Source organism: Pelodiscus sinensis, chromosome 30 (assembly GCF_049634645.1).
Source record: "Pelodiscus sinensis isolate JC-2024 chromosome 30, ASM4963464v1, whole genome shotgun sequence".
Taxonomy (NCBI): domain Eukaryota; kingdom Metazoa; phylum Chordata; order Testudines; family Trionychidae; genus Pelodiscus; species Pelodiscus sinensis.
This window is the reverse complement of record NC_134740.1, coordinates 3799968-3827857: the sequence shown is the minus strand read 5'-3', so window position 1 is coordinate 3827857 and position 27890 is coordinate 3799968. Positions and strand designations below refer to the sequence as shown.

At 54.1% G+C, this 27890-nt stretch overlaps 1 protein-coding gene, 1 non-coding gene and 1 gene segment (V, D, J or C); 2 read left to right on the top strand and 1 right to left on the bottom strand.

Moving 5' to 3' along the window:
- Positions 1-6495: 6495 nt before the first annotated feature.
- On the top strand, positions 6496-7064 carry LOC142821108 (immunoglobulin heavy variable 4-38-2-like). The segment is given in 2 exon segments: positions 6496-6541; positions 6631-7064. Coding segments are annotated over 2 exon segments (480 nt in total).
- A 3519-nt stretch (positions 7065-10583) lies between these two features.
- Positions 10584-10724, bottom strand: LOC142821410 (U4 spliceosomal RNA). Its single transcript, XR_012898184.1, has one exon. It is a non-coding gene; the product is annotated as a U4 spliceosomal RNA (small nuclear RNA).
- A 10116-nt stretch (positions 10725-20840) lies between these two features.
- On the top strand, positions 20841-21794 carry LOC142821107 (olfactory receptor 1E16-like). Its single transcript, XM_075911912.1, has one exon. It carries the CDS (start codon positions 20841-20843, stop codon positions 21792-21794), a length of 954 nt encoding a protein of 317 aa, XP_075768027.1.
- Positions 21795-27890: the final 6096 nt, after the last annotated feature.

Sequence of the window (27890 nt, the reverse complement as noted above, 5' to 3'; positions counted from 1 at the left end):
CTAGAACTTATGGGGAAGTGCTATGCTCTGATTGGCAGAGGGTGTCATGGGAAGCTCTTAGAGGGGTCACACGACCCGCTTCCGGGCGGGTCATCCGGTCCCAGAACTGCCCCCCGATAGCTCAAAGCGGTTCGCGGGGCGGTCCTACAGGGGAAAAACCCTTCCTGATTGGTAGAGAGAGGTGGGACGAGTTCTTAGAGGGGTCACATGACCCACTTCTGGGCGGGTCATCTGGTCCTGGAACTGCCCACGATTGGTCAAAGCGGGTTGTGGGGCAGTCCTACAGGGGAAAAACCCTTCCTTATAGGTGGAGGGAGGCGGGGCGAGTCCTTAGAGGGGTCACATGACACCCCTTACTTCCGGTCACCTGCCCCTATTGACCCGGATGTACTACCCTCCAGGGGCTGGACTTCCGGTGACAGGGGAGATGGGACTTCCGGTGCCAGGGGCGGGACTTCCGGGGTCAGGGGCGGGGCTAACATTTGATTGATGGTAGGGCCCTTATTCTACTTACAGCGGCTCCCCGTGGCTGGGATTTGAAGCCGGGAGGAGAGACATCTAATTCCAATAACCAGGCCCGACGCGCCCTGGGTCCAGGGGCTGGGTTCGGCGTCACGGGCAGTGAGAAAATCCAGGCTTGGTGGTTTTCTGAAGGGCTGTTCTGGCTGAAACAGGACCGAGTCTGGGGTTCAGCTGCAGAGAGGTTCAGGTCAGATTCTCACAGGGGGTCCCCCTAGCCAGGTGACATGGCGCTCGGTGAGTGACAGCTGCCAGTCTCCCTGGAGCGCTCCGTGTCCAAGAGGCACTTTACATCCGCTAGGGAACCCGAATGCAAATCCCTGCTCGGGGCTGCCGGGTTAAATACCAGAGCCTGGCTCTAGGAGCCTCAGTCTTTGCCAGACACAGACCTGCCCGCTGGGGAGTTTCCCTCAGTGCCTGGGACCGAGAATGGAACCGCTGCTGCTTTTCCTCGCCCTGCTCGCCGCCCCCCGCTGTGAGTGTCTGTGGGGCATGTGGGGGAATCATGGACTGACCCCTGTGTTCATTTAGTGATTAATTAATTCCTGGCTGTTTCCCTGCTCCCAGGTGTCCTCGCTCAGGTGCAGCTGGTCGAGTCCGGCCCAGGGGCGGTGAAGCCCGGAGAGACCCTCGCCCTGAGCTGCGCTGTGTCGGGTTATTCCATCGCTAGCACTTACAGCTGTGATTGGCTTCGGCAGCCCCCCGGGAAAGGGCTGGAGTGGATGGGGTACGTGTATCCGGCTGGTGCTGGGCTCACAGTCTACGCTCCGTCTCTCCAGGGCCGAATCACCATCTTTGCGGACACCGCCAGGAACCAGTTCTCGCTGCAGCTCCGCGCACTGTCTGCTGCAGACACCGCCACCTATTACTGCGCCAGAGCCACGGCGACACGGAGCAATGCAGGGCCTGGCACAAAACAGGGGAAGCGGGTTTCTAAACAGCCAAACAGCTCCAGCTCTCGGTCTGTGCCCTGGGATGTAAAGGGAGTTGCCACCTCTGGTTCTCCCCTGTATCTCCCCTCCTCTCGGCCCCTCCAGCAAGGAATTCCCAACCCTCCACTTCCTTGGGCTGTGCCCTGAAATGTGCCCCCAGGGAGTCACCGGAGCATGGGGGAGGGGTTGGGGTAGCTCAGGCTTTGAACACTGGGTCCGATTCCTAGATACTCAACACTCGCATCTCTCACTGATCCCCAGCCTGAGCTGGACGGAAGGGGCGGGGACTAAACAGGAACAGGTGAGGCTACCCAGACCTTTGTCTCCTCCGTCCCACTAGGCATCCATGTCTCTGGTAGGGCAGGAGGAGGCTTCGTGTGCTCCCCCACCCCCAGGCCAATCAAGGCTTGAGTGCAGGGGAGTGCAGGAAGCCTCCTCCTGCCTTGCAAGGAGTGCCTGGTGCTTGAAAGTGCCCTGTGCTACTTGCTGGGTGGGGGCAGAGCAGAGAAAGCTTCACATGCTCTCCCACCCCAAGCCCTAATTGGCCTGGGGGCGGGGGAGAAGCAGGGCCTCCCAGACTAGATCCGACCCATGGACACCCTTTTGCCTACCTTTCATCTACATGTTTTGTTAGTCTTTAAAGTACTACGAGACTGTTTTGTTGTTTTTTAAGTTTTTCTTGTTACAGACTCACTCAGCTACCCCTCTGAAGCTTATAAAAAAGTTTCTATACTGTTCCATTACGTTTGCCTCCCTGTTTCCTTTCTCCTTTGGTGAGTTGGGCAGGCAGGAGTTTTTGTAATAATATAGCAGACATACACTCAGTGCCCACTGTACCTCAGCTGGTGCTGGATAATCAGCGCCTCAACTCTAAAGGAGCTGGCATTACAGAAGTGATAGAACACCCCACGTTTTGTTGCCGATATTCCATCTCCCATTGCAGAGACTTGGGATTAAGGTGGCTTTCTCAACTAAAAGTCTTCCACATGTTTGGATGTTGTGATTGTGAATACCTGGAGAGGCAGACTGCTCAAGGCGAAGTTGGCCTTGAATCTTGAGATCTGTGGCTTCAGTTGAATGGCTTGTGTGAAATTTGGAAGAGCGGCTCAAAGAGACCTCTCTCCTCTACTTAAGGATAGAATCTCATGGCAGCCTGAAGGAAAAAGTCCTCATGGCAGACAGAAAGACACTTGCAGGGTGTGACTTGAGGGGGGGGGTACCTTGCTGGCAGCTGGCCTCATGCAGCCGGTTTTAGCGACCAGCGAGGGGACGAGGCTCCTGGATCGGCTGGTTTCCTGGGTCCAGGAGACCTGCTCCCGGCTGCGGCACGACACACGCCCAGAGCGCCAGCCAGGGAGGGACCACAGGCCCCTGCCGCTCCCCTATAATTCAATCCCCAGGCAGCCCCATAAATTGCCCCCTTCTACAGCCACACACTACACACGCCACTCACATGCTGCGCATGCCCAGTGCCCTCCACGCACACTCACATACACATGCACAAACGCGAGCACATATGCACACACATGCGCACGCACACATGCACGTGCGCACACACGTGTACGCACACACATATGCACACACACGTACGCACAGATGTGCATATGTGCACCCGCACACATACATGCACACGGACATGCACGCGCCCACGCGAACACATACACGCACTTGCACGCGCGCACACATATGCTGGGCAGTGGGTTGTGGGTGACCTCCACTGGCTGCTGGCTGCAGCACAGCCCAGCAGGGCAGGGGATGAGTCATTATGCAAGGGGGCTTCTGAACCTGTCTGACGAGTTATCTCCCAGGGAGTGGAACAATCCTGATTCAGTGCGGGCTGGGCTGGGACAGGAGACCTGGCACCTGTGTCTGGTGAATGTCACACAAACCTCCCACCCATGTGAACTGCTTAGTGGAACGCCGGGCTCCCAATGGGACTTACACCCCGAATTCGCCGCCCGGCCTCAGCCTCTCCCCAGGCAGAGACGGGCCGCAGGGGGATCTTGTGCCTCCCAGGCGAGTACCCGGGTTTCTGGGGGGAGTCACCTCCATAGACCCACTCTTGAAGTTGTTCCACTATTGTACAGGATGCCGAAAGAGTCCGGCTGCCTGGGACAGGGCCCCTCCCAAACCAGGTATGGACCCTGCTGCCAGGACCGTGCGTGGCCACTCTGCGCATGGGACTTCAGAGCCGAGTGCTTCCCCCAATATCTCCTGACAACACCCAGCCCGTCAGGCCCTGCGTAGGAAACACAGTCACTGCAGGGAGCTGCTTCTTCCTCCAAGGTGTGAGGAGAGTCCCGGTGTTGCACAGACACCCAGCCCCGGGCAGTCTGACTCCTGCACCCGGAGCCCTGGGCGAGTCAGTCAGGTCCCTGGCAAGAGCAGCGTGTGTCTCTTATAAGGGGAAGTATGCAAATGAGGGAGCCAGTGTCCTGCTCAAATCTGTCCCTCCCTCTGCCCAGACTGCACCCGGAAACACAATCGTCAGCCCCCGGGTCTGTGCAGTCACCAGCCAGTCCCCTGAGAACTTTCTCGTCCGGCACCAGCAGAATGAGATTCTTACTCCTTGCCAGTTTCGCTCTAGCAGCGTTGGAAGGTATTTTCTTCCTATGAAAATTCACAGAGTTAGAAGGATATTGTGTGATCGCTGCATCTGTACGGTATTTATAACCTGACTTTATCCCCAGGTGCCCGGTCCCAGGAGCTGGTGGAGTCCGGAGGGGATGTGAAGAAGCCCGGAGACTCTCTGCGCCTCTCAGCTAAAGCCTCCGGCTTCACCCTCAGCGATCACTGGATGCACTGGTTCCGGCAGGCTCCCGGGAAGGGGCTGGAGTGGGTGGCCGGTATCAGCAGCGGTGCTGGGAGCAGCACGTACTACGCTGATGCGGTCAGAGGCCGATTCACCATCTCCAGGGACAATCCCAACAACCTGCTGCACCTGCAAATGACCGGCCTGAAGCCCGAGGACACCGCCCGCTATTACTGTGCGAGAGACACAGCGACACGAGCCCTGCGGCTGCTCGTTCACAAACCAGAGCTGCGGAACTTCCCGCGTCCGCCGCACGGGGGCAGCAGAGACACGCGCCGAACAGCCCTGCCGGGGGCGCAGGGGAGCGCAGGCCGGTCGGGATGGGACACGGCTCCTCTCAGAGAAGCTAACGGGGATCCCAGGGAGTGAGGCTCGGAGCCTCTGGCTCAGTCTAGGACCCCACGCAGGACCGTGACCCTGGTGCCCCAGGGCGGGGCGATGCTTGCGAGATGGGACTGGACAATCTGCAGCCACCCACCATGAAATGTCTGTACAGCAGGGGCCACACTCGGGCCCTGCAGACGGGCCTGTTCTGCGCGGGTCCGGCAGGAACGAGCCGCGCGTGTCAGTGACTCCAGGCCCGGACAGAGCGGACCTGCCGGTCGGCCCATTGCCCCGGACCGGCTGTGAGCGGCGCGGCGCTGGGGCCAGTAGCTGCAGCTCTCTCGGGGATGCGCCTGGGCATGGGAAGGAGGCGCTGCCCGAAAGTCACAATCTACTGACCCGCTTCAGCAGCTCCTGCCCGCGCCGCGCTCTGCCGCCTGGTCCCTGCTCCCTGGGGTTTGTGTCCAGGCGCTTCCCGCTGAGGGGATTCCTGGTGGGGCTAAGGGCGGGGTTAGTGGCAGGGGGCGGGTCTAAGGGCGGGGTTAGCGACAGGGGCGGGGCTAAGAGTGGGGTTAGCGGCAGGGGTGGGGCTAAGGGCGGGGTTAGCTGCAGGGGGCGGGTCTAAGGGCGGGGTTAGCTGCAGCGGGTGGGGCTAAGGACGAGGTTAGCTGCAGGGGGCGGGGTTAACGACAGGATTAGGGCTAGGGGCGGGGTTAGTGACAGGGGCGGGGCTAAGAGCGGGGTTAACGACAGGGGTGGGGCTAAGGTCGGGGTTAGCTACAGGGGTGGAGCTAAGGGCGGGGTTAGCGACAGGGGGCGGGGTTAGTGACAAGCGCAAGGACACGTGGCAGGAGGGTTTGGGCAGCAGATGGAAACCGGCTCCTGTTTGGATTGAGGAAAGTCGGCAAGATGGAGCCAAAACTGCCGGACCCCTCCGCCGGCTTCCCCGGGGAGACCGCCCCAGGGAGCTATCTGGGGCGGAATCATAAATCCAGGCGCCCATCGCCACGCGGCGTGAGGGGAGTCTCAGAACTGGGGTGTCAGCGCGGAGATGGGGCTATGGGGGGGGGGGGGACGTGACGTGATTTCCCTAGAGATTCCTCATCTGCAGCCCCGCCCCCTGCTGCGAATGGCCCGTCTCTAACCGAGAGAGAGATAAGCTGGTCCGTTCCCCTGTGGGGATCTGTCCCTGCGGCCACAGCCCTTGTTCCGACGCAGCCCAGACAACACGGAACAGTCTCGATAAAACTCAGCCCCGCCAGCAGCGCCGGGCACTGGATTAAAAGGCGCCTCCAGGCCCCTCCAGTCCTACGATGCTCTGCTGCTGCCCCGTCAGTCTGTGGGGCGGAAACCAGATTCTCCCCCTGCAGCTGCGGTTCCTGCTCCATCTGCCCCTCCCGGGAGAGACTCCCCCTCTGGGCATCTCCCGGCCTTGTCTGTGTCCTGTGCAGGCCCCGGCACATTCTAGAGGAGCCCGCGGGCCAAGGGTTTCCGGAGGATTTCACCCTCGCACCTGGGAGATGTCTGAGTCTCCAATGCTCCGCCAGCAGCGGATCCTTCCCCCGGCTGTTCACCTCCGCTGGGCCACACCCCCATGCAAACCGTGTAGGGCCCGGTCCCCTGCACCCTGCAATCCGCCCTCCCCCAACCCCCTCCTGTCACGTTGCGGGCGCTTAGCTGAGCGCAGGGTCTGCCTGGTGTCATGGGGACACCTGTCCTCGAGGGGACATCGCCACGTGCTGAGCGCCCATCCCCTGGCGTCCCTTATACCTGGCCAGGGGAACCCGCATGCAAATCTCTGCTCAGGGGCTGTCGGGTTAAATACCAGCCCCAGGTCTAGGAGCCTCAGTCTCCGCCCAGACACAGCCCTGCCCGCTGGGGAGTTTCCCTCAGTGCCTGGGAACGAGAATGGAACCTCTGCTGCTTTTCCTCGCCCTGCTCACCGCCCCCAGCTGTGAGTGTCCGTGGGGCACGTGGGGGAATTAGGGAGCCGCACCCACATTCAGCGGCTAATTCCTTCCTGGATTTGCTTCCTTTCCCCAGGTGTCCTCGCTCAGGTGCAGCTGGTCCAGTCTGGCCCGGGGACAGCGAAGCCCGGAGAGACCCTCACCCTGAGCTGCGCTGTCTCCGGATTCTCCATCTCTACTCAGCATTACAGCCGGAGCTGGATCCGGCAGCCCCCTGGGAATGGGCTGGAGTGGGTTGGGTCTGTGTACCCATATAACAGCGGGGAGACAGCCTACGCCCCGTCTCTCCAAAGCCGAGTCACCGTCTCTGGGGATACGGCCAAGAACCAGGTCTCGCTGCAGCTCCGCTCGCTGACAGCTGTGGACACCGGCACCTATTACTGCGCCCGCTACACAGTGACACGGAGCAACGCAGGGCTTGGCAGAAAAAGAGGAAGCAGTTTCTACCTCGCACTGGGAGGCTCCAGCGATAGCTGGGCCCCTGCAGAGAAAGAGACACAGACGCATTGAATTAACTTCGAACAAAACACCCGCACGCACATCGGGACTTTAAGAAAATCCCAGGAAGAATTTATGGACACGGCCTCCCCTTCAGCTGCCACAGAAAAGGTGTCACGCTCACTGGGAGAACAGAGGCATTTCCTGCCTTTTCAGTGGCTGGCAGACCGGGAATTGAGAGCTAAAAACCATCCCGCGGGGCCTGTTCCTGGGTCTGTCCCAGGGGCGTTATGTGCACTAGGACGGTCACTTTGCCTTCGGAAGGGAGTAAAGGGCACGGACACAGACGGAGCAAGTCCCATTCTCCCCAGTAGGGGGCAGCGGCCCCTCACGGACACACACGGAGCAAGTCCCATTCTCCCCAGTAGGGGGCAGCGGCCCCTCACGGACACACACGGAGCAAGTCCCATTCCCCCCAGTAGGGGGCAGCGGCCCCTCACGGACACACACGGAGCAAGTCCCATTCTCCCCAGTAGGGGGCAGCAGCCCTTCACAGACACACACGGAGCAAGTCCCATTCTCTCCAATAGGGGGCAGCAGCCCTTCACAGACACAAGCGGAGCAAGTCCCATTCCCCCCAGTAGGAGGCAGCGGCCCTTCACAAACACACACGGAGCAAGTCCCATTCCCCCCAGTAGGGGGCAGCGGCCCTTCACAGACACAAGCGGAGCAAGTCCCATTCCCCCCAGTAGGAGGCAGCGGCCCTTCACAAACACACACGGAGCAAGTCCCATTCCCCCCAGTAGGGGGCAACGGCCCTTCACAGACACAAGCGGAGCAAGTCCCATTCCCCCCAGTAGGGGGCAGCGGCCTTTCACAGACACACACAAAGCAAGTCCCATTCCCCCCAGTAGGGGGCAGCGGCCCTTCACACACACACACGGAGTAAGTCCCATTTTTTTTGGTACCCAGAGCACGCGCCCCTCCCCCAGCAGGCCCAGCCGGCTTTGTCACCCAGTGTCTCTGCGTCTCTCCCCATGGAAAGCCCCTGGCACCAGGCGATGCATTTCCCCCAACCAGTGCTCCAGACGGTCCCTGTGTCCCTGCAGCCCCGGGCTGCGTCCTCCCAGCGCCACAAGCTGCCCCGCGCGCCCTGCCCAGTGCTCGCCCTGCACTGAGGCGGCTTCTCACTCTCCGGTGCCGGGAACCCGCCTCTGGCTCCCCGCAGCTGCGGCTCCCTCCCCCCCAGACCCTCCCGGGAGAGTCTCGCGGCTCCGGAAAGCGCCTCCTGGCGTCTGTATTTCCCAGCCGGGCCCAGGGCGTCGGGCGGGATTCAAAAACCCAGCGAGGGCCGGGACCCGATCCTCGGGACATCGATTCCCGATGAAGGACTCCAGCCCCCGTGAAGTGACTTTGGGCCACAGGCTGAGACACGCAGCGGGTGTGTGACTCTGAGGCCGGCCAGTCCTGGCTCCCTCCCTTTAAACCTCCTGGCGGAGCCCGCATGCAAATCCCTCCCCGGGGCTGCCTGTGTAAATACAAACCCAGGATTCTAGGATCCTCAGTCCGCCCAGACACAGCCCGGCCCGGCCCGCGGGGGAGTTTCCCTCAGTGCCTGGGAACGGGAATGGAGCCTCTGCTGCTTTTCCTGGGCCTGCTCGCCGCCCCCGGCTGTGAGTGTCCGTGGGGCACGTGGGGGAATCAGGGTCACACAGAGACACACTCGGTGGCTACATCTTTCCTCGCTTTCTTTCCCTTTTCCCAGGTGTCCTCTCCCAGGTGCGGCTGGTCCAGTCCGGCCCGGGGGCGGCGATGCCCGGGGAGACCCTCACCCTGAGCTGCGCCGTCTCCGGGTTCTCCATCTCCGCTCCGAATTACAACTGGCAGTGGCACCGGCAGCGCCCCGGGAAGGGGCTGGAGTGGGTGGGGTTTGTGTATCCGTATAGCGGGAGCGCAACCTACGCCCGGCCTCTCCAAGGCCGCATCGCCATCTCCCCTGACTCCGCCAGGAACCAGTTCTCGCTGCAGCTCCGCTCGCTGACAGCTGCGGACACCGGCACCTATTACTGCGCCCGGCAGCCTCACACTCACAGTGACACGGAGCAACGGGGGCCTGGCGCAAAAAGGGGAAGCGGCGTCTAACGAGCCGGGGAGGCTGCGGGCCCAGGGAGCGCGGGGCCCCGCAGGGAACCAGACACGCGCCCACGGAGCGCGCTGTGAAAACGCACCGACCCGTGGGGGGGATTTAAAACTCGGGCAGGATTTACCCCGCGCCACTGGCTGGTTTCTCGAAGGACTTTCCCCCGCTTCCCACGCCGGGCGGAGCGGGCCGGGAACGAGTCGCGGGAGGAACAGCGACAAAACCCTGGCTCGAGGCGTCTGGTCCCCGCAGCGTGTCCCCGGGAAGGTCTCTGCCTCCCCCGACAAACAGCCCTGGCCAGGCCCGTGCGCCCAGAGGGTGTAACGAGGGGCCCGCGGCCGGGCACCGGAGACAGGCGGGAAGGGACTTTCTGACCCCAGCCCCCAGGACCCAGCAGCGGGGAGGGGGACGCGGCCCGGGGCTCCCCTGTGGGGGGAGGGGGGAGGACCCGACCCGGCACAGAGATGCCGCGTGATGCAACCGCGGGCTCTGGCTGCCCCGGGAAGCTGCCAGGCGGGTTGTGCGGGGAGCGGGGTCACAGCCCCGGGAGGAGACAGAGCGCGGCTCCCCCGCAATAAGACACCGCCCCCACCCAACGGGAGCCCAGAGCCCTCACACTCCCCGCCCCTCCCCCCGCGGGGAAAGCCCTTCGCACTCCCCGCCCCCCCCCCCCCAGGCGGGGAAAGCCCCTCCCACTCCCTCCCCCTGCCCCCGCGGGGAAAGCCCTTCACACTCCCCGCCCCCCCCCCCCAGGCGGGGAAAGCCCCTCCCACTCCCCGCCCCCCCCCCCCAGGCGGGGAAAGCCCCTCCCACTCCCTCCCCCTGCCCCCGCGGGGAAAGCCCCTCCCACTCCCCGCCCCCCCCCAGGCGGGGAAAGCCCCTCCCACTCCCTCCCCCTCCCCCCGCGGGGAAAGCCCTTCACACTCCCCGCCCCCCCCCCAGGCGGGGAAAGCCCCTCCCACTCCCTCCCCCTGCCCCCGCGGGGAAAGCCCCTCCCACTCCCTCCCCCTGCCCCCGCGGGGAAAGCCCCTCCCACTCCCTCCCCCTGCCCCCGCGGGGAAAGCCCCTCCCACTCCCTCCCCCTGCCCCCGCGGGGAAAGCCCCTCCCACTCCCTGCCCCTCCGTTCCCCAAGCTCCGCTGGGCAGGAGGGAGCCGAGATGCGGCGCGAAGCCTCTTGCGCTGCGCTCCTTTCGCAGCCGGTCTGGCGGGAACGGAGCTTTCCTAGTCGCTGTTCGGCGGACACGAGGCGGGTTCCCCGCTGCGGGGCCCGAAGGGGAGAGTAGCAGGAGCCGTCCTGAACTCCGCAGCGCCCCGCGGGCGATCAGCAGGAAGCCGAAATCCGGGCAAAAATTTAAAACGGGACACGAAGAACCCAGCTGAGACCCGAACCAATAACTGCAGGCAAACACGGAAACGTAAAACTCGCTCTTATATTAACACAAATGGCTGGTCCCCGTAGAGACCCCCAAAAATTGCCGGTGCCGACTAGATTTCCAATCGGCATGGCGGGATATTGGGAAAAGTTTTCAACTAGCAATAATCGCGCCTCGGATGAACCTCACGGGCTACGATATTGCCACTGCGCAAAGATCCCTAAAGAGCCGCCGGCGCGTCACCTCTTCCCGGCCACCGACTCCCAGCTCAGGGCGAGGCCCGGTACCGTGTGTGGGGGGGGGGAGGGGGGAGACGGGTGCGAAGTGCCCCGAGCAGCGATACCTCCGGCGCCCCTGGCAGCTCAGCCAGACCCAGAGGGCTTGCGGGGTTCCCCACTTTTGTGGGGCTCAGCTGCCCGCAGAGGCCTCTGGGATCCCTATGCAAATGTAAAAGCGACGAGGAGTCCTGTGGCACCTTATAGACTAACTGAAGTGTAGGAGCATAAGCTTTCGTGGGCAAAGACCCACTTCGTCAGATGCATGTAGTGGAAATTTCCAGAGGCAGGAATAAATATGCAGGCCAGAATCAGGCTGGAGATGACCAGGTGGATCCAATCAAGGAGGATGAGGCCCACTTCTAGCAGCTGATCTGGAGGTGTGAATTCCAAGAGAGCAGAAGCTGCTTTTGTAGTTAGCAAGCCATTCACAGTCTTTGTTTAAGCCAGAGTTGATTGTGTCAAACTTAAAGATGAACTGTAGCTCAGCAGTTTCTCTTTGAAGTCTGGTCCTGAAGTTTTTTTGCTGCAGGATGGCTACCTTTAGATCTGCAATTGTGTGTCCAGGAAGATTGAAGTGTTCCCCTACAGGTTTTTGTATGTTGCCATTCCTAATATCAGATTTGTGTCCATTGATTCTTTTACGTAGGGACTGTCCTGTTTGGCCGATGTATATAGCAGTGGGGCATTGTTGGCACATGATGGCATATATTACATTGGTGGATGTGCAGGAGAATGTACCAGTGACAGTATGGCTGATCTGGTTAGGTCCTGTGATGGTGTTGCTGGTGTATATATGTGGGCAGAGTTGGCACCGAGGTTTGTTGCAAGGATTGGTTCCTGAGTTCAAGTTATTATGGTGCGGTGTGTAGTTGCTGGTGAGAATATGCTTCAGGTTGGCGGGTTGTCTGTGGGCAAGGACCGGCCTACCTCCCAAGGCCTGTGAGAGCGAGGGATCATTGTCCAGGATGGGCTGAAGATCACTATTTATTCCTGCCTCTGGAAATTTCCACTACATGCATCTGACGAAGTGGGTCTTTGCCCACGAAAGCTTATGCTCCTACACTTCAGTTAGTCTATAAGGTGCCACAGGACTCCTCGGCGCTTTTGCAGATTCAGACTAACACGGCTACCCCTCTGATACTTGACACTATGCAAATGTGGGATTACGTCACCAGGCCAGAGCCTGCCCCAGGTGGATGGGCTGAGCCTACTTCAGCATGAGGTGGGGTGGCCGGTAGGGAGACTAGGGAGAAAGTGGGAGGGGGCCGGAGTAAGGATCAGCCACTTCCTGGCTTGGCATGTACTTCTATCTGGTGGATCTGCTCATTATGGACCTGGGCTCCATCTCCGTCACCCTCCCCAGATCCATGGCCAGCTGCCTCCTGCCCTCCCCCCCCCCCGGGTGATTTCCTATCCTGGGTGTCACCTGGGTCTTCCTTTATTTCATCTTCCGAGCAATGGATCATTTCTTCCTCCCTATCGTGGCCTATGACCGACAGGTCGCGATCTGCCAGCCACTCTCCCAGGAGCAAGTGACGAACAAAGGACCTTGTGTCCAATTGGCCACCAGAGCCTTGAGCGCAGGCTTCCTCTACTCCGCCATGCACACTGGGGCTATGTCTACACTGGCATGATTTTCCGGAAATGCTTTTAATGGAAAAGTTTTCTGTTAAAAGCATTTTCAGAAAAGCACGTCTAGATTGGCAGGATGCTTTTTTGCAAAAGCACTTTTTGCGGAAAAGCGTCTGTGGCCAATCTAGACGCGCTTTTCCGCGAAAAAGCCCTGATCGTGTTTTCGCGATGGGGGCTTTTTTGCGGAAAAGAAATCTCTGCTGTCTACACTGGCCCTTTTTTTGAGCAAAAAAGCCCCAATTTTCACGATCGAGCCTTTTTTTGCGCAATCTAGACACTCTTTTCCGCAAATGATTTTAACAGAAAACTTTTCCGTTAAAAGCATTTGCGGAAAATCATGCCAGTCTAGACGTAGTTCTCGGAGCAAGCCAACTTGAGGAACAGGGGGACTTCACAGAAGAATGGGTTGATGACATTGGCCTGGCAGAAGGATAACCTGAAGGCACTCCCAGGCTGTGTCTAGATTGGCAAGTTTTTCCGCAAAATCATCTGATTGTGCGGAAAAACTTGCCAGCTGTCTACACTGGCCGCTTGAATTTCCGCAAAAGCACTGACGATCTCCTGTAAGATCGTCAGTACTTTTCCGGAAATACTATGCTGCTCCCGTTCGGGCAAAAGTCTTTTTCCAAAAGACTTTTGCACAAAAAAGCCAGTGTAGACAGCATAGTATTGTTTTCCGCCAAAAAGCCCCGATGGCGAAAATGGCAATCGGGGCTTTTTTGCAGAAAAACGCGTCTAGATTGGCCACAGATGCTTTTCCACAAAAAGTGCTTTTGCGGAAAAGCATCCTGCCAAGCTAGACATTCTTTTCCGAAAATGCTTTTAATGGAAAACTTTTCCGTTAAATGCATTTCCGGAAATTCATGCCAGTGTAGACGTAGCCATGCTGTCTACACTGGCCCTTTTGCGCAAAAGTCTTTCGGAAAAAGACTTTTGCCCGAACGGGAGCAGCATAGTATTTCCGGAAAAGCACTGATGATTTTACATGAGATCGTCAGGGCTTTTCCGGAAATTCAAGCGGCCAGTGTAGACAGCTGGCAACTTTTTCCACAAAAGCAGATGAATTTGCAGAAATACTTGCCAGTCTAGACAGAGCCAAGCAGCATAGTATTTGCGCAAGAAGCACTGATTTTGTACATTAGAAAGTCAGTGCTCTTGCTGAAATTCAAGCGGAATGGGAGCGGCAGAGGGATTGGGGTCTGGGGCAGTGCAGGGAATGGGCAGCACAGAGCTGGGGGGGGGGCAGGGATCAGGGGGTGCAGGGTGCGGGGTGCAAGAGCAGGGGATCCAGGGTGGAGGGGCGGCATGGGGAATGGGCAGCAGGAGCCAGATGGGGCATGGGGTGGGTGTAGCAAGCCGGGTGGTCAGCCGGGAACGGTCTCTCGCCGGCGAGGGGGCTGGGGCTGTGGCAGGACTGGATTCGGCGGGGCGGGGCCTGGCTGGCTGCAGCCAGCTGCCGGGGACATGTGGCCCTTTAAAATCGTCTGCCAGCACCCCGCCTCCTCACACCGCAGCTGCACGCGGGCAGCCTGGCACTGAGAATTGCCACACTTTCCCCTTCCCAGCAGTGCTCTGCTCCTCCACCCGGCCGGCGGATCGGATGGGGCCGTGCCGCCTGTAGTGCGGGCTTCGGCCAGCCTGTCACAATGGCCCACCGGGCCAGTCCACCCCTGCTCTCGCCAGCTGGCAAAATCTACTCGCCACGGGCGAGCGAGCTAGTATATTTGTTGACCCCTGGCTATTAGCCAGGACGGGTAAGAAATGGTGTCCCTAGTCTCTGTCAGAGGGTGGAGATGGATGGCAGGAGAGAGATCGCGTGATCATTATCTGTTCGTTTCATTCCCTCTGGAGCTCCCGGCATTGGCTTCTGTCAGCGGACAGGCTACTGAGTTGGGTGGACCTTTGGTCCGACCTGGTGGGGCTGTTCTTAAGTTCTTATGGATGTTGTTGGGTTTTTTCTATATTAGGTTTTTTTTTTTCATTTTTCTCAAGAAAATATTATTTCCCAACACTATCCTTGTCGCAGAGACTGGAAGAGGGGTTTCCAAGGCCCAGGCAGGAGTTGGGCATCAGAACATTGGTGGGAGTTATCTGCCCAGATAGTTGGAAAGTTTGCCTGGTATGACGGAGAGATGATGGAACTTGTCCTCAGTCACCTGGGAGACCAGTGATCGGGATTTGAACATAACACCCGTGTTCTCTGCCTGGGACACCGCCTCTCAGGAGGTAACACCAATTTATCCAAGGTGTAAATAACACAATCGCTGTACTTGTGTCACAACAGTTTTCAATGACAAGAAGTGTGGCTGTCAGGAAACAATCATATTCCACACACAGAATGTGAAGACACACCTGAGTGTGGGTTCCTGTTCTTCCCCCTTTCCTACTTGATCCTGAGAGTTTCCTGACAGGCTCAAGGAATTTTGTCCTTTCATGTGAAGCCGCAGCTGGAGGAGTGGCTGTGGCTACATCTCAATAATGAAGCTTTCAGTGAGTCAGCGACTGGAGCCAGGATCTGGATGGCAAGAGACTTGACAGTGAAAAAAGTCAGGATGGGGGTTCCTGCAATAATACCTCTGTACAGATGCATCCTGATCTCTACATGCCTTGACCATTAGCAGGGAGCAGTGTAGTCACAAGGGCTGTGTCTAGACTGGCCACTTTTTCCGGAAAAGCAGCTGCTTTTCCGGAAAAACTTGCCAGCTGTCTACACTGGCTGCTTGAATTTCCGCAAAAGCACTGACGCTCTCATGTAAGATTGTCAGTGCTTTTGCGGAAATACTATGCTGCTCCCGTTTGGGCAAAAGTCTTTTTCCGAAAAACGTTTGCACAAAAGGGCCAGTGTAGACAGCAGAGATTTGTTTTCCGCCAAAAAGCCCCGATGGTGAAAATGGCGATCGGGGCTTTTTTGCGCAAAAGCGCGTCTAGATTGGCCACGGACGCTTTTCCACAAAAAGTGCTTTTGCGGAAAAGCATCCTGCCAATCTAGATGCGCTTTTTCCGGAAAAACTTATAACGGAAAACTTTTTCGTTAAAAGCATTTCCGGAAAATCATGCCAGTCTAGACGTAGCCAAGGAGTTGCAGAACAGTTGGAGATAACGGCTGGGGCAGGGGTGGGCAATAATTGTTGATGGGGGGACATTCCAGGAATTCGGTAAGTTGTTTGCGAAGGGTCTATTCAGGCTAATGAATGAGCATTAGGGGAAATACAGGCCTTGGAGAAAAACATCTTCCATCTGGTGAGGCTCCCGAGAACACTCCAGAGAGCCCGTCACTAATGGTTGTTGTGACTCTCTGAGGGCAGGCGACCAGGCCCCGTGTCCCTAGACACCTTCTTGCCGTGTCTGTTTTTTTCCACACACTGGACTGGGACCCAAGGCTTGAGACAAGCGGCGCCAGCCCTGTGGCCAAGCTATAAAAGGCTGGGGATGATCTTGGCCGTTCTTCTTCACTCCCCGCACCCGAGGGCTCCGGCAAAGACCTGAGGAACAAAGGCAGAGCCGGGGGGAAGGGCTGGACCCAGGCTAGAGCGATTTCTAGCCTGTGACTGGAAATCCGAGAAACCCAACCGGCGCAGCAAATGCAGCTTGTGCCTTGAGAACCCGCCAGTTTGCTGGTGTCAGTGTTCCGGGGTGAGACACTGCCCGTGTGTTGTCAGTCTAAGCTGCGTGCTGTGCTCAGTGTGCGTCTGCGCATTTCCTGCTCATCCGCTCTGCTCTGTTTGCTGTTTGCACCATCCACCTTTTGTGGGTCAGGCGCTTGTTTGGAGCATGACCTAAATGAAATGCGACAGCCACCCAGGCACCTACAGTCGCAGAACTTGGGAACAACAAACTGATTGAGAGTCTCTGTACAGCGCAGGAAGTAACCACAACACCAACACCAGTGTGTTGGGAGGTGAGTGTGAAAGGGGCAGTATGGGTGTCAGCCAGAGATGGAGCTGGAGTTACAGACTATGTGTGAGTGTGTGCGTGGATGTGTGTGTGACAGAGACTGTGTGTGCACCTACTGCTGGGGAAGTCTATGAGACGCTGTGCGCTGTCTCTTCAGAAGGGACTCACACCAGAAGGCTCAGGCCATGGGGCTGAGCTCTTTAGCTCCTGAGCTTTGTCATTCCCCACCCTGCTCTGCAGAGGTGGCACAGACGGGCAGGGAGGAGAGAAGCAAGGGGATGCCCTGACATCAACGCCCCCGCCCTCCCATTCTGCACAGCAAGCAGGAGGATGCTCGAAGGCTGGGCTGTCAAATGCAGCTGATATTCAAAAGCTGTTGGGAATCTCGTTCCCAGAAGTTTCCTTAAGAATCCCAGCCAGTGCCAACATGGGGATTCACATGGTGGCTTTATAATCTTCTTGGCCGGTGTTTGGAGTTGCAGGTTCAGAGATCATAGAACCATAGAATACTGGGACTGGAAGGGACCTCGAGAGGTCATCGAGTCCAGTTCCCTACCCTCACAGCTGGACCCAGTAACATCTAGACCATCCCTGACAGGTGTCTGTCCAACCTGCTCTGAAATATCTCCAGGGATGGAGATTCCACAACCTCCCTAGGCAGTTTATTCCAGTGCTTAACCACCCTGATAGGTAGGAAGTTTTTCCTGATGTCCAACCTAAACCTCCCTTGCTGCAGTTTAAGCCCTTTGCTTCTTGTTCTATCCTCAGAGGCCAGGAAGAACAAAGTTTCTCCCTCCTCCTTGTGACACCCTTTTAGATACCTAAAAACCACAGTCATGTCCCCTCTTAATCTTCTCTTTTCCAAACTAAACAAGCCGGCTGTGTCTAGACTGGCAAGTTTTTCTGGAAAATCAGCTGCTTTTCCGGAAAAACTTGCCAGCTGTCTACACTGGCCGCTTGAATTTCCGGAAAAGCACTGACGATCTACTGTAAAATCATCAGTGCTTTTCCAGAAAAACTATGCTGCTCCCGTTTGGGCAAAAGTCTTTTTCCGAAAGATTTTTGCACAAAAGGGCCAGTGTAGACAGCACAGTATTGTTTTCTGCAAAAAAGCCCCAATCGCGAAAATGGTGATCGGGGCTTTTTTGAGGAAAAGAGTGTCTAGATTGGCCACGGACGCTTTTCCGCAAAAAGTGCTTTTCTGGAAAAGTGTCCTGCCAATCTAGACGTGCTTTTCCAAAAATGCTTTTAACGGAAAACTTTTCCGTTAAAAGCATTTCCGGAAAATCATGCCAGTGTAGACGTAGCCACCCAGTTCTTTCAGTCTTCCTTCATAAGTTATGTTCTCTAGACCTTTCATCATTCGTGTTGCTCTTCTCTGGTCCTTCTCCAACTGACCCGGGGGTGTTAGCCAAGAGTTCCTTCACTTGGGATCTTAGTTACTAGAAAACAGAATTGACGCTGGTTCCATTTTGCCATTCTGCTACCACATAATATATCAGAAAAACAAAGATTTGCATTGAGAGCAGAAGTGCTGTCTCCATTATTTTCCTTTAAAATGAGACGTTCCTTTTCATGAATCCTAGGGCTGGAAGAGACCTCAGGTCATCACATCCAGCCCCCTACCCAAAGCAGGACCAACTCCAAGTTAATCATCCCAGCTAGGGCTTTGTCAAGCTGGGATGTCAAAACCTCTAAGGATGGAACTTCCACCACCTCCCCAGGTAACCCATTCTAGTGCTTCCCCACCCTTCTAGGGAAATCGTTTTTCCTCATATGCAACCTAGAATGTAAGAACATAAGAACGGACAGACTAGGTCAGACCAAAGGTCCATCTAGTGCAGTATCCTGTCTGCAGACAGTGGCCAATACCAGATGCCCCAGAGGGAGGAATCGCAACAGGTAATCTTCATGTGATCCCTCCCCTGTCACCCACCTCCAGAGAAACAGAGGCTAGGGACACCATTCCTACCCATCCTGGCCAACATCCAACCCTATTAAGCCATTGATTGACCTAACCTCCATGAATCTATCTAGCTCTTTTTTGAACCCTGCTAAAGTGCTAGCCTTCCTCTAGCAAGGAGTTCCACAGGTTGACCAGACCCCCCACACTGCCACCTGAGACCATTGTTCCTCATTCTGCCATCTACCACCACAGAGAACAGCCTCGCTCCATACTCTTTGGAACCCCCCTTCAGTTAGTTGAAGGCTGCTATCAAATTTCCCCTCACTCTTGTCTTCTGTAGACTAAACAAGCCAGAATCCATCAGCCCCTCTTTGTAGGTCATGTGCTACAACCCCCTAATAATTTTGGTTGCCCTCCACTGGACCCTCTCCAATGAGTCCACATCCTTTCTGTAATGGGGGCCCCAGAATTAGAAACAATTCTCCAGATGTGGCCTCCCCAGTGCCGAATAAAGGGGAATAATCACTTCTCTAGGTCTGCTGTCAATGGTCCTCCTAATGCACCCCAATATGCATTGAGATCAGATGTTCTGTCTCCATTATTTTCCTTTGTAGTCAGACATTCTTTTTCTTAAATTTTGCTTGTCTTTTGGGCCAACCGTTCTGCATGTTCCACTATTTTCCCTTTGGAATTCATTGTTTTCCATGATTTCCCCCTTGAAGTTCGCCATGAGACTGACCTTATTCAGCTGTTTTTCCTTTCTACAAACACACAGTAACACTCACTCATACTATAATTTCAAATTCCCGCCAGCAGGAACATCAAGGGGGTTTGCGTCATCTCAGGAGAAGGAGAAATTTCCAGCCAGGAAATAAATTCTTTTCTGTGAATGGGAAGAATAGTCAATACACCAAGAAGCCCTGTAGAATCCACGCTTCCTGGCAGGAACTCAAAGTTCCCTTTACTGAGATAATTGAAAAACTTGCCATTGTAGAAGAGACTGGAAAATGTACCGCAAAGACTAATCTTACCTCAGATCACCCGGAGGGAGGGTGAGGATCAGGGTGCAGCTGGTTGGATATGATCAGTGTGACAGGAGAAGCATCCCAGTTAAAATGAAATCTGCTTTAGCAAAGAAAAAACATCAGTGTCAGCCTGGCTACGTCTAGACTGGCATGATTTTCCGGAAATGCTTTTAACGGAAAAGTTTTCCGTTAAAAGCATTTTCGGAACAGAGTGTCTAGATTGGCACTGACACTTTTCCACAAAAGCACTTTTTGCGGTAAAGCGTCCGTGCCAATCTAGATGCGCTTTTCCGCAAAAAATCTAGATGTGCTTTTTCCGCCATTTTCGCGATCGGGGCTTTTTTGCTGAAATCAAATCTGAGCTGTCTACACTGGGCCTTTTGCACAAAAGTTTTGCGCAAAAGGGACTTTTGCCCAAACTGGAGCGTCAAAGCTTTTCCGTAAAAAGCACTGATTTCGGACAGTAGATCGTCAGTGCTTTTGCGGAAAATCAAGCAGCCAGTGTAGACAGCTGGCAAGTTTTTCGGGAAAAGCGGCTGATTTTCCGGAAAAACTGGCCAGTCTAGACACAGCGCCTGTGTGTAAGGGCTTGTCTACACCACAGAGAAGATCGACATTGACACAGTCGATATTCCGGGGTTCAAATGAGCGGGTCTATTGTAGAACTGCTCATTTGAAGTGAATGGGCATCCCCGTTGGTGTTGGTAACCAAACTCCTCATGAGGAGTAAGGGAAGTTGACAGGTGCATGTGTTCCAGTCAACCTCCCGCTGCATGGATGTTGCCAAAACATGAATTCAGATATTTGACTCCAGCTACGTAATTATTGCAGCCAGAGCTGCATATCTGAAATCAACTTTCCCCTTCAGTATAGAACAGGCCAAAGGATGTAAATTTCACATTGCTTGGAGAACCCAGGTGCGAAGTTGATTTCCCATTATCTACAGTCAAAGTACCCCTTCCCATTCTCTGACAAACCAAGGAAGCCATTCCCTCTCTGCCCACCTTGGCTAACAGCCATTGATGGACCTGTCCCTCATCAAAGTGTCTCGTTTATTGACTGTGCTGTGTGTGTGTTTTATTTCCCTTCATGTGACTGTTGTGGCTCATGCCATTTTCAGAACAAAGCAATGTTCCCTCTGTTCTCTCTGGTTGTGTCTAGACTGGCAAGTTTTTCCGCAAAATCATATGATTTTGTGGAAAAACTTGCCAGCTGTCTATACTGGCCGCTTGAATTTCCGCAAGAACACTGACGATCTCCTGTAAGATCATTAGTGTTCTTGTGGAAATACTATGCTGCTCCCGTTTGGGCAAAAGTCTTTTTCCGAAAGACTTTTGTGCAAAAGGACCAGTGTAGATAGCACAGTAGTGTTTTCCACAAAAAAGCCCCGATCGCAAAAATGGTGATCAGGGCTTTTTTGCAGAAAACAGCGTCTAGATTGGCCAAGGAAAAGCATCCTGCCAACCTAAATGTGCTTTTTCAAAAATGCTTTTAACGGAAAACTTTTCCGTTAAAAGCATTTCCGGAAAATCATGCCAGTGTTGACGTAGCCTCTGTGTGTGTCTCTGTGTCTGTCATTTCTCTTTCTAGAAATGTGCCATGGAAAAACTAAATAAAACGCCCATCGTGGAATTTGTCCTCTTGGGATTTGGAGATGACCCTGAACTGCAGCCCCTTTTCTTCTTCACCTTCCTAATGATCTACCTTGTCACGCTGGCTGGGAACCTCCTCATCATTGTGCTGGTTGTGACTGACCCGCACCTTCACACCCCTATGTACTTCTTCCTGGGGAACCTGGCCTGCTTGGAGACTTGCTTCTCTTCTACCATCCTGCCCCGGCTGCTGGCCAGTCTCCTTACCAGGCACAGGACCGTTCCCGTGAAGGGTTGCATTGTCCAGTTGTATGTCTTTGCTGTCCTGTCATGTGAAGAAAACCTGCTGCTCACAGCCATGTGCTATGACCGGTACTTGGCGATCTGCCACCCCCTCCGCTACGCAGCTCTGATGAACGGCCGGGTGTGCTGCCAGATAGTGGCAGGGTCCTGGCTCAGTAGCTTTCTGGGCTCTGCCACAGTCAATATTTTCTTGTGGACATTAACGTTCTGCAATTCCAATGAAATCGACCATTTCTTCTGTGACTTCACCCCCATGCTCAAGCTGGCCTGTGATGACACCCAGATTCTGCAACTGGTGGCGTTTATTGTCGCTGCTCTCTGGACACTTGTACCCCTTCTGCTCACTCTGGCGTCCTACATTTGTATCATCAGCACCATCCTGAGAATCCCCTCCCACACCGGGAGGCAAAAGACCTTTTCCACCTGCTCCTCCCACCTCATTGTGGTGACACTTTTCTATGGGACTCAGATCACTGTCTACTTGGTTCCCATCATCAACAGTGCTGAGGTACCAAAAAAAGTCATCTCCTTCTTCTGCACGGTCCTAACACACATGATCAACCCCATCATCTACTGCCTGCGAAACAAGGACGTCAAAGAGTCCTTGAGAAAAACGCTTCAGAAACAGGTTGCTGTCAGACACAGGCAGAGAACCTGAAAAGTCACATTCTCTGTAGTACAATGCAGAACACGAGGTACAGTTCCTTAAACATGGCCCAATTGAGTCTATAAGGCTATGTCTAGACTGCAAGCCTCTTTCGAAAGAGAGCGTCTAGACTGCACATTGAACTTTCGAAAAAGCGGCTTGCTTTTTCGAAAGAAAGCATCCAGTGAGTCTGGATGCTCTCTTTCGAAGAAGCCCTATTTACATTGAAGAACGCCTTCTTTCGAAAGAGGAACTTTCGAAAGAAGGCGTTCTTCCTCGTGAAATGAGGTTTACCGCCATCGAAAGAAAAGCCGCGTTCTTTCGATTTAATTTCGAAAGAACGCGGCTTGAGTCTGGACGCAGGGGAAGTTTTTTCGGAAAAAGGCTACTTTTCCCGAAAAAACCCCTGAGTCTGGACACAGCCTAAGAAAAGAGTTCTTTCTTTCTTTCTTTCTTTCTTTCTTTCTTTCTTTCTTTCTTTCTTTCTTTCTTTCTTTCTTTCTTTCTTTCTTTCTTTCTTTCTTTCTTTCTTTCTTTCTTTCTTTCTTTCTTTCTTTCTTTCGCTCAAAAGGGCCAGGGTAGACAGCTCAGATTTGTTTTGCGCAAAAAAGCCCCGATCGCGAAAATGATGATTGCGGATTTTTTGCGCAAAAACACGTCTAGATTCGCACAGACACTTTTCTGCAAATGCTTTTAACAGAAAACTTTTCCGTTAAAAGCATTTGCAGAAAATCATGCCAGTCTAGACGTAGCCTCAGTGTCCTGCCATGGGAGATCTCCTGCCTATGTAACCCACACACCAAGGGTCCGTCTAGACTGCAAGCTTCTTTGGAAAGAAGCTTTTTTGGAAGAGATCTTTCAAAAAAAGTCTTTTGAAAGAGAGCGTCCACACTTCAAAAGTGCACCGAAAAAACCATCTGCTTTTTTGAAAGAGCATCCACACTCATTGGACACTCTCTCACATGTCACCTGCGATTACTATGGACACAGTGGCCACCAGGGCACCTGTGCTTTTTCCTGGAGGCCTCTTCTTTCGAAAAAGCTCTCTTTTCTGCATCCACACACGCCGTTTTCCGAAAGAGCTCTTTCAGAAAAGGCATTCTTTCTCATAGAATGAGGTTTACCAGTGTTGGAAAAACCCTTGTGTTCTTTCGATTGGCTTTTGAAAGAATACAATAGCAGTATGGACATAAGGCCGTTTTTCCAAAAAAACCTTTGTAGTCTAGATGCACCTCTACTGTGGTTCAGTGTCGCATATAGTAGCACTTAGACCACTTACAGAAAAAGATAAGAACAAGTGAGCTCTACAGCCTAAATTGAGAAACAGCTTACTATATAGTTCAGGCTGTTGTATCTCTTACGCTAAACTCCAGAGATCCCAGGTTCAAATCTGCTTCTGGGTGTTTACGCCTATTCAGACATTTTTCAGGTGAACACAACATTAAAATATCTCTGTTGATGTTGCTATCAATCTAGATATTGATGCAGGTCTATAATATTGAAGGAGAATATGTACGGTCAACATTTTCAGAGCTCGGAAGACCTCATTTCCCTCACTTGCTCAAATAAAAATAAACGAATGAATTAAAATGAATAGGAAAGCAGGAAGCAGCTTTGAAAATCTCAGCCTAGATCTTGCTGCACCAGTCTTTGTTGCTCCAGATAGAAATGTGCTGTAGAAATCACAATATTGAACAATAATTAAGGAATAAAGTCTGAGTCTCCTCGTATTTGTGATCTTCTTCCAAATTTTCTGTTCTCTTTTCTTTTTCTGTCTTGTCAAAAATAGAATAATAGAATCATAAATCCTGGGGCTGAGAGACCTCAGGAGTCATCGAGTCCAGCCCCCTGCCTAAAGCAGGACCAACCCAACTCAATCATCCCAGCCAGGGCTTTGTCAAGCTGGGGCTTACAAACCTCTAGGGATGGAGATTCCACCCCCTCCCTAGGGAACCCATTCTAGTGGTTCATAATCCTCCTAGGGAAATAGTTTTTCCTAATATCCAACCTAGACCTACCCCACTGCAACTTGAGACCATTGCTCCTTGTTCCGCCATCTGTCACTACTGAGAATAGCCTCTACCCACACTTTTTGGACCCCCCCCTTCATGTAGCTGAAGGCTGCAAATATCCATATTCCCTGGCTCTGTTTTTAACTTATTAGGGGCCCATTACTCCTCTTCCCACCATCCTACTGTCCCCTGATTATGGGTCGTGTGAGCTGCATTAATTTTGTGGCCTCGTGCATCAGGTGTTTTTGGAGAACAGTTGATAGTCACGAATTTATCTCAAATGACCTGAACATTGTCAGCAAAAATCTATCCAACTCTTTCAAGACTTCGATGCTGAGCAGTGACCTACCCCTGTTGTAATATTTAACCTGGTGCTCTGAGCAGTCTTGTGGGACGTTGGGTGGAAAACCCACATTTAAGATCATCCTGCCTGATGGGGGGTCACTAGCCTATGGAATCCGCCCTTGTGCTTGGAATTAGTGGTTAGAGTTTCTCTAAGGATGCAGGAAATAGGGCTTCAAATCGCAATGACCTTCCTTGGGAGCTGGGCTCCTAAACCCCTTGGCGTTTTGAAAATTTCACTTTAGGATTAGCTGAATGGTGTCTGAAAAATAACAAGATTTTTACACAAAATGGGGAGGGAGGAGGAATGTTAACAGCCGATGGCAAACTAGCTGCCATAGACGTCTCCAATCGAATGAGATTGAAATGAAAGTGTCAGAACAACAACTGGTGCCTACAGAGTTTGGGGGCAGCTGAGCCGAGGTTTAGAGAATCTCACTGGGGTAAGATTCTGGGATTTAGGCACGTATGAGTGAGGAGCCTGATGTAAACATAACAGAAGGCAAGTGGTTACACCAGTGAACAATTGGACCATGTGAATGAAAACTCCCTGCAACTTACTAGCAGTATTTCAGAGGGATATGACACCATCAGGGTGCTGTTAATTAATTCCCAAAGGTCTTCATTACAAACCCTTCATCCCCGGTGGGATACATTAGAGAAGATACAGGTTAGAATCATTGGGCAATTCATGTGATGTGTTTATACATCAGTTATTTAAATCCCAAATTCCCCAGGGGTTGCAAACAGCTGTGCCCCAGGAGTCTGGGATAGTGTGCCGGGCTTTTCACTTAGGTGAGTCCAGATGATTTTTTTGCTGGCCAAATATTGGTGAAACCTGCTGACAGTTTGGAACCTTTGGCCCGTTTCCTAGTGGACACACGTCAAAGTTGTGGCTGCTGCTCGAGGCCTGGGCCCAGTGTGATGCCAGTTACTGGAGCGTTGGTTTCTCTCTCTGTTGAATACGGTGCCGTAGTTCCAGTCTGTGATCCAATCATTGCTCACTCAGCAAAACACACCTAACTCCTTCAGTGCCAGCCCGGAGATCGTTCTCCAGACCACGACTCGAACTTCCGGCCTTTCCCTGACACTGTTCTAGTGACTCCACTTGCTTGTTCATGCCGATGAGGCACACAATTCTAGGGATGGTCTCACCAGTGTTTGACACGTGCACAACCAGGCATGTCAGGAGAAATAGTCCACCCGTGATTTGGGCCTGGCTGAGAGGAGAACAGTTGGGAGAAAAAAATACTCTATTTTTCCAGACAAGACTGGAGATGCACCATTGCTCCCCGCCCCCCCAAGCACAACACAGAACAGAGTTGTCCCACAGACGTTGCCGGAGGGACCATTTTCATTCCCATTGATTCCCTGAGAGCACTTTGCTCTCCTGGTTCCTCGGGGGTCAATACCAGGGTTCTGTGTTGCAGGGAGCACCGGGTGTATCAAGGAAAGAAATCGGCCTGTGCCTCACGCTGGCGTCCTCTATTGCCCCTGATCAGTAACAACCTACCATCGGGATATTGGTATCACAGCCTCTGCACTGGGGCACTCCAGCAATACCGGCCTCCGTCCGGCCTGCCCCCAGACTGGGGGAGTAGCTTCCCTGCCCCACACCTGGAACCCGCCCCCTCTCCATATGGAGAGCCTGCAGGCCACTGCAGGAGGGGGCACCCCTGGAGCCTGGGCCCTACAGACAGCCTGCAGGTGCTGGTGGGGATCTGGAGAGGGCAGCCATCTTCAGAGCTTCCCCCCCCCCAGCCTGCAGGGGGCACAGAAGAAAGGTTGCATCCTTCCCCTCAACACCCTGAAGGATGTGGGGGGGGGGGGCCCTAAAGCAAGGAGCAGACCACAGAGCCTGGACATCCCACCCCCGGACTGCCCCACCAAACACACTCTATGGTGGGATGGGCCGCCGGAGGCTGAGGTAGTCCCTGAAGTGCCATCCCCCAGATCAGCTGCAGGGTGAGGGGCAACTGGAGGTCAGGGCCAGCCTGCAGAGTGCTGCCACCCAACAGGCAGCAGGAAGGAGGGAGGCACTGACCCGAACAAGCCCCACCTGGAGCTGCTGTAGGCCGGGGTGGCATCATCAGACCAGGGGCTACCCCCCAGACAGGCTGCAGGGTGGGGGCGGGCAGCCAGCCCCCAGAGACCCAGCTCCCACCCAAGAAGCACACAGATCCAGAGCCCCCCTCCCGGGAAGCACAGCCCTGGCCCCTCAGGAGGCACCACTGCAGTAGCAGCGCCGTCCTCGCAGCCACAACTGCCCCAGTGAGCCCCCCACACCCAGCCCCTTGTCCTGCCCCTCCCACCTGCCTTGACTTTGCAGCCCCCTTCTTCTCCATGAGACCTCTTCCTCTCCCTGCCCTGAGGCACCCACCCCTGCCTCTGCTCCCCCGAGCCTCCTTCCGGCCTCTCTCCTTCATTGAAACCAACATGATGGAAATGAAGCTTGTACATTGCTCATTTCTCACCCCCTTTGCAATCCATTATTTTCCATGACTTTGCCTTTGAGATTCATCATAGCACTGTTGTTTTTCTTTACTATTATTGATCTTTACTCTCTGTGTAATAACCAGAAATTCCCACCGGCAGAAATACCCAGGGAAATTCGATCAAGAAATTGCCAGTCGTGAGGGACATTCATCGCCGTGAAAGGCAACATCAGGCAGATGTAGCACCCAGCTCCGCAGGATCGAGACCCCGAGGTAGGAACCCGAAGCTCAGTTCCCTGAGATAACGGAACCTTGTCAGTCGTAGAAGAGAATGCAAAACGTGATGCAAAGATTCTAATGCATCTTCTCACCCAGGGAGTGTCAGGGTGTAGCTGTTAATAGATGATTCCAGGGAAAGGTAAAGCAGCAGAGTTAAAATGAAAGACTCTGACGTAGAACAGAAAAAGACCTGCCTTGTCATCCGCCATGTTAGAATGGGTAGAATTGCTCGTTCAATGGACAGGGAGAGTAAATAAAAGTAGATGGGTTAGAGCGAAATATGCTTACGGCAGGGCAATGAAGGGCTCTCTGATGTAGAATGTAAGAACTTAATAAGGGCCATATTGGACCAGAGGTCCAGCTAGGTCACTGTCGTGCCTTGCGACAGCGGCCAGTGCCAAGGAATCATCAAGTGATCCATCTCCTGTCCCCCATTCCCAACTTCGACAAACAGAGGCAGGGACACCATTCCTGCCCATTTTGGCCATTATCGATTGGTGGTCCTGTGCTCCATGTATTTACTGAGTTTATTGGCTCCTTGTGTACGCACGTTATGTTTCACCATGTGAGTTTTATTCCTTGTACAATGTTTGAAACAAATAAGCAGCCCCTCTTCTCTGCATGTGTGTGTTTTCTGGCTTTTTCTTTCTTACCTTTATGTTTCACTGAGTTCAGTGTCCCACTGCTACTCTCAGGGCAGATAAAATTTTTAATGGGCACATCATAAGTCAGGGGGTGAAGAGAACAGAAGGTCGGATATGCCATGAAATGCGGAGAGGAAAAGAAAGGAAGAGACTTCAGACTCTGAAACCTTTGCCATAAGAACAAATATCTGTGACTTCTGTTTAAACCTGTGGCTACGTCTACACTGGCATGATTTTCCGGAAATGCTTTTAACGGAAAAGTTTTCCGTTAAAAGCATTTTTGGAAAAGTGCGTCTAGATTGGCAGGATGCTTTTACGCAAAAGCACTTTTTGTCTGTGGCCAATCTAGACGCGCTTTTCTGCAAAAAAGCCCCAATCGTCATTTTTGTGATCGGG

Bases quoted from the DNA above. Each gene is read 5' to 3' on its own strand.
- LOC142821107 (XM_075911912.1), top strand. From the start codon at position 20,841: ATGGAAAAACTAAATAAAACGCCCATCGTGGAATTTGTCCTCTTGGGA.